Source organism: Populus alba, chromosome 5 (genome assembly GCF_005239225.2).
Source record: "Populus alba chromosome 5, ASM523922v2, whole genome shotgun sequence".
NCBI lineage: Eukaryota > Viridiplantae > Streptophyta > Magnoliopsida > Malpighiales > Salicaceae > Populus > Populus alba.
The window spans coordinates 18,590,122-18,603,944 of NC_133288.1; the positions used below are offsets into that span (position 1 = coordinate 18,590,122).

Genomic DNA, 13,823 nt, shown 5'->3' on the forward strand with positions numbered 1-13,823 from the left:
AGGTTTGAAAGATTGAAAGGAAATATTTTTTTTTATTTAAAAAGCAGCAGTTCGATTACATCCTCGTGGCAACGATCCCATCATCCTTCGAGATTCAAAGACCTATAAAAATATCATATATTCTAATTGACAAGGCACCTTCAGATAGCACAGATAACATTAGATAGTTGACTCACTATATATTGCGGATGGAGTTAATTTTTTAAGGTGATAATAACACGATTCAATTTAGTTTAATTAAAAAAATTATGTTAAAAAAAAAAGAGTTAACTCAGGTGAATTTGATTAATTAACCATCCATGATTATAATATGAGATCATGATAAAAAATAAAAAATAAAACTTTAAAAGAAAAAACTAGCAAAAAAAAAAAATAATATTAGAAACTAAACAAAGATAACTTTGGTTAATTTAACTAATTCATATCTTAGATAAATCTAAACAAAAATGAAAAAATCACAAAATTCATAAGTCAATAATGTAATGTCAAATAATAACATTATATAAAAAAATATATATGAATCAATATATTCCTGATCAATTTTATAATGCTTAATAGATCCCTTTAAAAATATTATTTTATCTCAATTGCAAGCCTTGTCAATTTTGATAAAAAGTGTAAAAACATGATTACAATATTACAATGAGCGGTGCAATGTGTCTAAAGTCATAATAAAACATTAATGGCTTTTAAGTTTTTTTTTTTTTTTTAACTAGTTCGTATGCCCATGCATAAGGTAGAGGAATACATTTTTTTTTAATGAAAAAAAAGACATTCAAATCTTTGAAAAACAATTATACTGTTATTAAACAAAAAATATAGTCGATTTGATTTTTTTTTTTCAATTAAAATATTTTTTTTATTAATATATCTCCTGTTTCTTTTAGTGAATATAATCTTTTTAATTAAAATCATTATTCCGTTAAAAAAATTATGATTGTTAAATTAATTTTAAAAAAATATTAAAATAATATGTTAATATTTTATATGTAATTGAAAGATAAAATTAAACATTATAAATATAATAAAATCATATTAAAATTTTATTTAAAGATTAAAAAAGACTTGAATTAAATTTTCACGAACAATTTATTATTGGTATTATTATTTTTTATATGATATACATAATAATTAAGAAAAAAATTATTAAAATTAAAAAAAAAAATTATAATAATATCTAAGAATCGTGTTAAAATTGAAAAGTTAATGAATCTGGTAAATGTTTTTTCAAAATGTAAAATAAAACCAAAGAAAAATAAAGGGCAAAAAGAGAAAAAAGGGTAGGCACGTGCATCCGCCCCTATTTTTTTTCAAAAAATAAAAAATAAACAAAAAAAACATATCATCCGCAGAACAAATATTGCTACAAGCAGCATCCAAAACCGCACCCTGCGTATACTATCATGCGCATCTCAATGTCCTGACTTACGACATGAAATTGTTATAAAATAATAATAAATATATATGAAAATGCTTCACTATTTATATAAATCATTATTAAGAACCTACTTAAAAAAAAAAAAGTAATTAAGTAATCTCGCTAATGAAATTAAAGGGATGGAGCAAATCTGCATCTACTTGCGAATCATTCTTCTACTTTCCTTAGGAATAACTTAAACTTTCGAGTTGATAATGAACACGAAATTAATTTCATGAAAAGATACGGGGATGATTATTACATTAAACAAATTTCATGCGAACTAAAACGTTTTGACTGATAGATGCCATGTATTTCAACAATTATTATTGACTTTTATAAAGAATTTCTGTAATATGGGTATGAATTGGGTATATATGAATCAGGTTCATTTAATAATTTTTTTAAAAAATAAGAATTGGATTTTATTAACACATTTAATCCTTAATTCCATATACTTGATTTTAGATGATTAATTTATACCAAGTCTAATTTCTTTATTGATCAGCCAGGCTAATGAAAATCAACTATATTGATAGGTTTAGTGTAATCATGCCACTCTGCCTTTTCATTTCTGAATTGTATATTTTTTAGAATGAATTTTGATTGTCCTTAATGCCTCATTTTGAAATTTCAGCTGAGGATAAAATTTAACGAAGATCTATCGTGGCAAATGCTAGTTTTCCATCACCAAATATATATATTTTTTATTTATTAATATGAATATTCAAGATAGTTAACTAAACAATATCCAAGAAATTGCACAAAAAATCAAAAGAATTATTTAAATATAGAATTTTTTTATTTACGCTTGGTTCGAAAGAGATGATACAGTGTATTCTAGGGTTTCATTTTTGTGAAAAGCAACCATATTTAATTTCCTCCATGACGATACGTGCAAAGAACTTCATTAAAAGTAATAGATAATTAAATAATCCGTGATCCCAGATATCCTAATCATCCATCTAACGTTTATTTACTTTTCAACAAGATAATAGAACGAGTCACTCTTTGCCATCATGCACCTATAAATAGCCCCACAAATTCAAGCTATACCACAACACACCATACATTAAAAACCTTCCCAGCACGCTCTTGCCTCATTATTGTTCTAATACCTTCTGTGAGCATGGCTGAAGAGAAGCACCACCATGGCCTCTTCCACCACCACAAGAGCGAGGAGAAACCAGCTGAGGCCGGTGTCTACTCTGAGACCGCCGAGTATTCAGAGACTGCCACAGGTTATGATGCTCCACCTCCTCCTGTCCCAGATGTTGATTACAGAAAAGAAGAGAAGCATCACAAGAATCTTGAGCACGTTGGTGAGCTTGGAGCTGCTGCCGCTGGTGCTTTTGCCATGGTACAATACTACAATGTTTTGTCAATTGTCACTCGCTAATTTAAATTCTATATATATATATATATATATATATATATTCTGGTTAATATTAATTTTTTTTAAGGTATTCTTTCATTTCATGTAATAATCAATCTTTTTAAAAAACACCTGTTTTCAATCATTGTTTTTTTAGAATGGTTATTGTTATATGTTTTTATTTTTTTTACAAAAAAGGGTAAGTTGGTGGATTGTGTATAGAAGTAAGTGTGTGTATAATTGATGTGGGATTCTCTCATGTTAAATATTTCAATGCAAGAGCTACAAACAAATAACATGTGTGTATATAATTTTTACTGATACTATTTACAGTCTAATTATGTGTTTGAAATTTCTTAAAAAAAATTTATATTTTTAAATTGTTTTGAGCTGCTAAATTAAAAATAAATCTTAAAAAAATTATTTTATATATTTTATAGAAAAAAAATGGGCCTTGCTTCATATCTTTAATCAATTATTTTTCTAGACACCAGTACAGAAAATCAACAACCCATGTATAGTTTTTTTTTTTTTTTTTTATTCCATATTTATTTGTTGCTTTAATAATTTAGTATGAGAAGCACGAGTCAAAGAAAGACCCAGAGCATGCACACAGGCACAAGATAGAAGAGGAGATTGCCGCGGCAGCTGCAGTTGGAACCGGTGGATTTGCATTCCATGAGCATCATGAGAAGAAAGAAACCAAGAAAGAGGAAGAAGAGGCTACTGGAAAGAAGCACCACCACTTCTAATTGTTTTAATTAAGGAATTAATCTTGTGTGCTACAGGCCTTAATCTTGGTTACGTAACTAATCACTATAGTTATAAATCACCCCTTCTAAATAATACCTGTATGCACGAGATTTTGTATCCCTGCCGAACCGGTGCTATCTGGCTATTTTGCTTCTGCACGCAATATTAATTCTTGTTTATAATAATATCTGAGATGTTTATATGATATTAGTATTTAGTCATTTTTAATTTTTTTTGATGAAGTAATCATTTTAATTTTGGCCGCTGTTATAGTCTGAATAATTTAGGTGTATTTCCTGGTGTCTTTAGATTTCCCCGAAGACAGTGCTGGGAGGTATTCAGCCGTGCCATGTGATTTCTCGCGAATATGTAAAAGCATAATAAGTCATTCAATTATTCCAATTCGAGGATTTTGTTTAATTATTATTTTAAAATTAAGGAGACATGGAAATAAAAGTGTTTAGTTAAACAAAGATAAAAGTATATATAAAATAAATACATTTTAGGGATAGTTTTGGAATAAAATCCAGTTTTTTTTATAAAAAAAAAAGTACGTAAAAATATATTATTCTTAGCTTTACTATCTATATCTTTTTTATCACAAAAAAATAGCTAAACACTATTTAAAAGCACAAATACTCAAGTGTCACCTCACCCAGTGAAGTAGGTATCATTTTATGATAACAAACAAATCAAATTTCTTATTTACGCTTGGATTGAAATTAGAGATGATACAGTGTATTTTCTAGGGTTTACTTTTTGTTAAAAGAAACCATATAATTTCCTCCATGATGACACACGCAAAGAACTTCATTAAAAGTGTCGCGGGGTGTGATCACCGATGCGATGTCGTCTGGCGACAAAAAAGGCTCTTGTTGTGCCTCTTGTGTGAGGTGTTGTGTGAGGGAAGGATTTTTGGATAAAATTATTATTAATGTTTAGGAGTGACTATCTAGTATTATGATCACTAATGTTGTTACTCATTTTTGGACCCTACGTGTAGAGAAAATGTATACCTCTTTCGAACCAAATGCAGGAGTGTAACTCATGTTTGTTGGAAAATTGACAAAAACGGAGAAGAAAGAAATGTTTTTCGAACGCTGTTTGAGCTGCTTTCTACTCTTTTTATCCTCCTCATTTGCTACCGAAATCGTCAGGTTTCCTAGACTGTTTTGGAGTCTTTATAATGCCAAATTCGTTCTTCGTTATCTTGTTTTTAAGGTTGGATAAATCTCTTAGAATTTGCACTAAAAAAAAAACTAATTTTGCTATTGTCATAATTTTTTTGTTCCAACTTAAGCTCTGATTCTGACTTTATTTCATACAATATCTGACCCTCTTAGCTATATTCTGTCACTTATGACATGTTGAAGATTTGACCTACACCTTTATTGGGTCCTAGGGTCACTGTTTTTATGGCAAACTCTCAGTCAAATTTGGATGCTCGGCATCGTCAGATCAAGAAAACCTTTTTGATCAACCAGATTCCTGTCAGGTTCCATTATCTAAAACAATTTTATCTCACTTCAAATCCTTTATCAAAGTTGTAGTCCGGGACACATAGATGAATTTGGGCTTCTGAATTGCTTGATTTCAATATCAGAAGCTCATAATATTCCCGTTTGAATATCTAACGTGAAAGTAGAGAATTCTATCGCGAAAAGGATCCTGACTCGAGTTTTGCACTAAAGAATCTATTTCTGTCACAAATTTTGTTGATTTATTCTTAGGTCATACTCTCAGTCATATTGGGATGCTGAGCGTTTTCAATTTTTGAATTAGATCAGAAGACCTTTTTTGACCAACCAGATTACTGCCAGTTTCTGTTCTCTAAAACGATTTTATCTCACTTTGAATCTTTCATCAAAGTTGTAGTCCTAGATGTGTACATGAATTTGAACTTTTGAATCTCTTGATTTTAATATTAGAAGCTCAAAATATTTCCATTTGAATATTTAATGTGAAAGCAGAGAATCTTGCTGTGAGAAGAGTTTAGCCCAAGCTCGCAGACTTAATTTGAAGGATTTTTTTTTTTTACCAAGGACTGAATTGAAAAGTGCTAAAATGAGGGATTCGATTGAAGATGAAATCAAAAGGAAATTGTTTGGAACTAGATCATCATAAAATGACATGAATTCTACCACGCCAGATAAGGAAATAAGACTTTGCAGCATGCACCCCTCCCCATCTGATTTCTTTTCTTTTCTCCCCAACTTCCTCCTGGATTCCATGATTCTCTCATTTGATTTTGGAGCTGCAGATCACGTTTTTATACAGCTATGATTCATGGGAAACAACAGCTTTTAATAGCTGCAAAATGCCATAAAGAGAAGAACCTCACCATCGTCTAATGGTTAGGATTTTATCCCTAACATAAATGGCTGGGATGATATGTTAATGTTGGAAAGAAATCACTAGAATCAGCACATAATCAATGAGAATATTGTAGTTTCCTCATTTGTATTATTTCATTGCAAATCAGCTGGGGTTTGCATCCTAGATTGATGCATTAAATCATTCCTAATAAGAAGTGTGTATAGACTATATATACGCTACCTTTGCTGACCCTAGAGAGGGGAGGAGGATGAAAAAAAAAGAGAGAGAAAGAGGACGGGAAAGAGGAGGAAAAAAAAAACAAGACGGAGAGGGAGCTTTGCTGCTAACCTTGATAGCAGCGTTTGTTTTGGTTGTATTTCAATTTCTGTAGTAAAAAAAATCAGTGAGACCTGCAGTTATTGTTTTGATTTTTTTTAAAAAAAAACTTGTTTTGTATTTTGGTTTGGACCTTCGTTTATTTTTTTTTTATTTTTTTTTTGCCATACAATGAATGCTTGTCTTCTGTTCCCTTCCATGACTTTGAGCTTAGACAATTATTTTATGTTAGAGTTTGCAGGTTCCTTGCTTTTTATTGTTTTTTTTTTCCTCCGATTCATGAGGAACCGTGGGGGCTGTTAGGCTTTCACTATCAGCTCACTTTTATGGTGAGGTGTTTTTCCTTTTTTTAAAAAAAAAATCTTACATGGGGTAGTTTGGCTCCTAAATGAAGCTTTGTCCAGAGAATAAACCAAAACACAAGGAACCCCTTTGCACTTTAAGTAATCCTTTGGCAGGTTCGGGGGGAGGGGTTGCGTTTTCCTCTCTGCTTTTTGTATGATAGCATTTGCATTTTACTATTCAAGTGAATTATAATTCACTAGAAGAGTAACTTGCTACTAAGCTGATTTACCAATTTTTTTTTTTGAATTATTATTTTTTTTTTTGCAAAATTTTGAGAATATATGTACATGCGCACAATTTATCATCTTTAATTGTGATTAACTGTGATGCTTAAGTTTTAATCAAATAAAAATGTTTTCTTATGTGTATTGCATGCGGCCAATATCCTAACATGTTTTGAAAGCTTTATATATATATTGGAAGTTTTGAAAATGTGTTTTTGCATGGATTTCTTAAATGTAAAAAAAATTATTTTCTTGCATTTCTGGATTTTATAACATGTTTGTAAAACTCCAAAAGGTATTAGCCAATATTCCAAAAAAATAAAAAATCATATTTTAGGGGAAATTTCATCTATTATTTACCGTTAATGTTTGGATAAAGAAATCTCAAAGGGATGAATATCCAAAATAATATTAGGAGTATAACTTGTTATTATTCACTATTAATATTTGGATAAAAAAACCTTAAGTGGTAAATATCCAAAATAATTTTTTAAAAATAATAAATCATCACACATCCTTGAAAGAAGCCTTAATTATAATCAAGAACATTTCAATTTTTTTTACTCCACGGTTTACGAGCCATGAGAGTATGAAACACTAAGGCAAAAATAGGTTTTTAAAACGCCCTGAATTTCATTAGATTTCTAAATTTGTGTCCGTCCTTGCGATTTACGAGTTGCAAACTCTTAAAATATTAAGGAGAAAATGAACTTTTAAAGCACTAGAACCTCCTTGGATTTCTATCTTAAGTTATTGTTATATGTTTTTTATTTTTTTATTTTTTTTTCACAAAAAAAGGGTAAGTTGGTGGATTGTGTATAGAAGTGTGTGTGTGTATAATTGATGTGGGATTCTCTCATGTTAAATATTTCAAAGCAAGAGCTACAAACAAATTCACGATCTTTAATCAATTATTTCTAATAACTTGGGACAAATTATTTTCCAGAACACATATAAAAAGATACCAGGCCTATATATAAATCCTTGTTTTTATAAAACAATTATTTTTTCCCCCAGTTTTTATTTTCTTTAATGAAAGTTTAAGAAAATCAACAAACCAGCAAGGTATTAATTTTTTTATATTCCATATTTATGTGTTGCTTTAATAATTTAGAATGAGAAGCACCAGTCAAAGAAAGACCCAGAGAAAGCACACAGGCACAAGATAGAGGAGGAGATTGCAGCGGCATCTGCAGTTGGAACCGGTGGATTTGTATTCCATGAGCATCATGAGAAGAAAGCAACCAAGAAAGAGGAAGAAGAGGCTAATGGAAAGAAGCACCACCACTTCTAATTGTTTTAATTAAGGAATTAATCTTGTGTGCTACAGGCCTTAATCTTGGTTACGTAACTAATCACTATAGTAAAAAAACATTCCTTTCTTCTCTGCTTTTGAAAATATTCCAACAACCATGAACTAAACCCCTGAATTCGGTTCAAGAGGGATACACACCATCTCCATTAGCATGTTGTGAGAAGTAACGTTATCATTGTAATTCTTTTAAATTCAAGTATTTATTTTTCCTTCTTCAAAATTATGCTATTGATTGTTATTCAAGCTTATTGAATTGTTTTGAGATAGCATGTATACTTTTTAATTTCTTTCAATCTGTAATTGTTGTTATGGACTGGAGTAAGAGGCAAAAAAATTAATTTGATTGCTGCAACTCTCATCTTCATTTATTAGGGAAAAATAAACTAAGTTAAAATTGCCAAACTTTTGAACGTTTACTTAGAATAAATACATAGATTTTATTTCTAAGACTACTGCCGAGTGAATGAAAATTGTTTTTAGTATTATATTCGCTTGATGGTAAGAAATTAATTAGAGAGCTTTTTCTAATTAATATGCTCATAATCTCATTGATTTTCACTTAGCTTTAAGGGATATCGAATGTATTTGCTTAATGTGAAAGAATATTTATTTTACTTTAATGATCAACAGATTTATAGGAATTGATTTGTGGATCCTTGAACTAATTTAACGACATATCAACTTATTATTTTCAAAATTATTGTTTCTTGAATTTTTCATTCAAATCCCCCGTTCTTTCTCATTTCGGTATACTATAAGAAAATTAAACGAAATTTCTCTTGGGTTTGACCCGGTTTTTACGATTATATTATAAATTAATTTTGTTTGTAATATTTAAGTTAGAATTATATTTTGGTGGTTCGAATGTTGGAATTGATGTTAATATAAAAATTTAACTAAACAACTGCAAATAATCCCAACATTCCTCTCGTGTGAAAATGCAAATAGCAATTGATAGTCTAATATATTTGTTGGGAGTCATGATTTTTGTAACCCTCTCATGGCTTGGTCTTACGTTATCGAACAACAGAAACGTAACTGGCGAATTTCAATAACCAAAACGTGAGAACACTCTCTGTTTGTTAACAATATTCAATAGGGATCTTGTTATGCTTCAAGGGTGGTGATGAAGGAGGAGAATCCTCGGATTTAACACAAGAACCTTCAAGAATGTCGCCTTCCTCCGCGGTCCTAGCTTAAAAATCATGGCAGGCCAGCATTGCAGAGTGATGATGCGAATTGCTCGACAACATCCATGACCTAGGTTAGTCTCTCCATTAAAGAAGAAGAGGATAATTTTCCCGGCGCTGGGTCAAAGAACCCCAACAAGTGTAATGCGATTTCCGAGACACTATAAGGATCTCCTCAGGTGAACTTCATGAAACAGCTGAGCATAATTAAATGATTTTTCAACTTTTGAATACAAATATGAAATAGTATGGTGTTCGTGACAAGAATCGTCATCAAGAATTCTATAGCAGATACAATATCATGGGCCTAATTTGACCAGCCCGTTTGATCAGCTTCAGGGTTATTGCGGATACAATATTGCTGGCCCATTTACTACTTGACCTTGCTCTCCCATGTATGATTATATAATTTTTGTTCCTGAATCTAAATCAATATTAACTTTGAAAAGCCCAATTGCTAGAGGAAAGCTGCAACTCCCTTTTGCTTTTAGTTGTCGTTGGCTAGAACAACATCGCTGGCTTCTTAGCTGCAATCCAAATTATTAGTTTTGCTTTTTTATTATTTTTTATTTTGAAAATATTTATTTAAAAAATAATAATCTATACAAATTAAAAAATATCAGTATAATTCAAAAAATATTTAAAAAATAATCTATACAAATTAAATTATAACCACCCACCAATAATTCTATAAAATATCAAAATTTTAATTACCAATTCGAGTTCTATAAACCTTAAAGTTATTGTAGGTTTATATGGTCATTAATTTTAAAACCTGAAAAATTAATCAAGATACACATAAAATTAAATTAAATATTCATATTAATAAAAAAAAAATTAAAATTTCGACGAATTCACCCGCTGCATCCTCCCGCCATTTGTCCAAACAAAAGAAAAGAACTACACATTGCTTTCCGGCCAAATCACAACTCCCCATGGTAACAGTACTAATATTTTAAAAAAAATGGTTATTTTTCTCTCAAAAGATCATGTGTGATATTAAAGAAAAGAACTACACATTGCTTTCCCAAATCCACTTTGCTTTTGGATTCAAGTGCAATGCATCTTCATGTGAAATTGACAGACAAAACTGTCTCCGATTATGACACGTGGCTTCATTTTTTTGCCGTTAGATTAACCCGTAAATCAAGCCATATAGAGTTTTCAGTCTCCAGGTCTGCTTACGAGTAGTGTTTTTTTTTGTTTTTCCGTATTTGAGAATTTTTAAATTTTTAAAAAAATTTAAATTAACTTAATACACTAATATCAAAAATAAATTTAAAAATAAAAAAAAAAACCCCACCAGCTGTCCGAAAAAACGCATAATAAGTACTCCATCGAAAGTGGGACGGGGGGCCACGGTTGATTTGGTCTTTATGGTTTACACGTGGCAGGTTCCAGGTGCCTATTTAGCACCATATATGATGATGATAAAGGGTATATTAATCTTTGCTCAGCTCATGATTAGGGGATGAGCGAAGGCCAGTCTGCTAATCATTCACGTTTTATTAACATCTGATGCTTTGAATAAAAAATAATAATTATTTTTTTATCGCCAGAGTGAATAGCCCGCCCTCCGAGAAATGAACGAAGCTTGAATAGTGGTGGCGCCGCTAGCAGGGGAGATTGATGTCCGCCGTACATATAAAACTACATGGAGAAACTTTCGCGTAAGTGATTTTGGCTAGTGAAAATAGGCAAAAGAAAAATGTTATTAGTTAAATAAATAATTTGTGTGTGATATTTTTCAATTTATTGGAAGTTGTGTCATATGGTGGGTGCTCAATAAACAATAGAGTTTTTTCTTTCTAGTTAGTTTATTTTTTTTTTAGAAATATATTAAAATATTATTATTATTTTTATATTAGTGTATTAAAATAATTTAAAATAAAATTTGAATTCTTACAAAAAAAAAAATATTTCAAACCACATAAACGACCGTTAGTTTGGAAACTTATTTTTCTTTCACAAAGCGGCTTTGGAGGCTAGGTTTGCTCTTTTACATAAGCGTCCACCGACAGAAAAGAGGACAGCATGAAATGATTTGTACGTGTGATGAAGAATTACAGCATACAGTCTAATTGGCTAATGATTATAGGTTATAACGGTCATTTGGTCACTCCGAGAGAATTTTAGCACCCAGGGCTGGGGGGCAAGGGTATTTAAGTCTATTCCCAACAATCAAGACTATGTGGTATTTCTTTGTTTCAGCAGCCACCATAAGATGATGTCTGGCTTATTCAACTAACACTTCCACACAATCGGTGGTCCTTTCAGTAGTTTATTATCTCAGCCGTCCATCAATTTTAATGTTATTATCATGGATGGTTAAGATCGCTTTGTGGTCATTGACTTGAGAATCCGAGCATGCAGCCAGCCAGGGTCAACAGGCCCCCTGAGTTCAGAGTTCTATCTACAGAGGAATGTCAAACTTCCATTGTCTACCTTTTTCTAGTTTTTTCCTAACATTTCAAAATTATATCAATTGCATCCTTCCACTGCCCGATTGTTACAAAACTTGTGGTAACTAAGTTTTTTTTTTTGCCCTTTCAAAGCTCTGCAGGGCAATAGAGAGATACATGAAACTCAATGAAATAGTTTGTGATTTATCTTTCCATGATAATAATTGTTCCATCAGTTCTCTGGCAATTTACCACAGATTGCCATTAAAATAATTTGAAAATGATTGGGGAATATAAAGATAAGAAATTTGAGGAGGTTGTCTTGGCTCAAGGATGATAATTTAATCTGAATATAATAAATATTTATTTAAATATAATTATTTAATAATAAATAGAGCATGAATATTTTTAAAAAGACCCTTAAAATTATGGACTTGTTATCAGGGATTGTCAACTGTTGCTGCAAAGTGCTACCAACAATAAAGCATGCCTGAAACAAGCCACTAGCAGTCTTCAATTATTGTGAGTCAAACTCCAGAATTATTGTCTTCAATTTTAGCTGCTGATGCTTAATAATACAAGAATCTTCATTTCAAAAAAAAAGTGTGGATATAATAGAAATTCAACCCATAATTACTTGCTATCATTTTCTCCACCCACCAAGCCACATGTTCAATCAAGGGTTCAATTCAAAGATCAAGAGTGAGATGATGTTTTTTAATGAACTTTTACTGGATATGAAATAATTCATGTACAAGCCTGACCGAACATATACATGAGCATCAAATTAAAAAATCGTCAATGAGTCGTAATTCAATGTACAGTGATATCCCTGTTTTGTTCAATAAATCTGAATTCTCATGTGCAATAAAAAAAATTATGTCAAGCATGTGAAAAATATTTTAATTTCTCCAGTTTGCAATGCATGTGTAAGTGTCTGTTCATTAATTACCCTACTAATTTCTACCTTCTTAGAATAAAGAAAACGCCCTGGTGGCCAGACACATGAGATGTAATAGAAACCAAACCAGACATTATGATGTCTCTGGCATGCACAACTGGATTGGATCTAACTGGTTTAGTACTTCATCGTTGCTCATGTTGGTCGCAATGAATTACATTTCCCAGAAGGGAAAGCTTGGAAAATCAAATTTAAGCAGTGTCACTTTGATGATTAATGGTGCTAGAAGAAACAAAATGCATCGCCAATATTCTTACTATCAAAAGCACTAGAACCAATCAAGTCTTGCCAGGTTAGGAGGATGGTCCCTTGAAGTATAAACTACCCAATATACAGAGCACGGATCTGTTCATCTTCCTCAAAAGTTTGAGAAAAGAAGAGGGGGGCAAGTAGGGATAGGGCTGAGCTGCACAGAAGAAATCTGAAAAGCCAACCCTTATTCCATAGCCACAATGTCCCGCTCAACATTCCACATTCTTCACAATTATTGATTTCCTCATGCTTTTCCACTTTTCCATCACCTTTTCTGTTTTCCCAAGTGTTGCATTGCAAAAGCTCACGGTCAGACAGTCATGGAAAAGAAACATGGAGTCTTAGCTGGCCACCTGTACGTTACGAATTACCATTGAAAGTGATATGTCGGGTCATAAGAGCTTGGATGTATATTACAAGGATCGGCTGCGTGAATCCAAAAGAAAACTCGAGTCCATCATGTATGTCTAGAAGTGCAACTTGGTATATCCATAAATGTACATATTTTCCTTCTGGTAGAGGTGATGAAGGTTAGGATATAACTAGACCAGATTTCGATCAAAAACTAAGTGGAGCTGCAGACAATGTCAAGAAAATGATTTGAGAAATTGAAGAAAATCAACGATATTCACTGCTCAAGCATCCACGCTGAATCACCTCGGACCTCTTTTAGATTAGTTTTTTCAATAGATGTAATTGTAAATGAAGGTTTGAATTAAAAACTTCTTTAAAACACTAATACCTAGTGTCGATTGACCTACAGTTAATTAGCACAATTTCCCTAGTTTGGTAGACAGAAAACATCGAGGTTTCTGTTTCTTTTCTTAACTCTCCTCTCTCCCTTCCCTCGTATTGAAAAATGTTCACGAACACATGATGTTATTATCTCGTTTGTGATGTTTTTTTCGTGATTGCACGGCTGCCTAATATGACATAT

The 13,823-nt window shown here is 31.5% G+C and overlaps 1 protein-coding gene across 1 annotated transcript; it reads left to right on the forward strand.

Moving 5' to 3' along the window:
* Window positions 1-2,457: 2,457 nt before the first annotated feature.
* LOC118061819 (uncharacterized) lies at window positions 2,458-3,752 on the forward strand. Its single transcript, XM_035075404.2, has 2 exons — window positions 2,458-2,777; window positions 3,365-3,752. Exons 1-2 carry the CDS (start codon window positions 2,547-2,549, stop codon window positions 3,542-3,544), a joined length of 411 nt encoding a protein of 136 aa, XP_034931295.1. The 5' UTR covers window positions 2,458-2,546; the 3' UTR covers window positions 3,545-3,752.
* The last annotated feature ends 10,071 nt before the right edge of the window (window positions 3,753-13,823 follow it).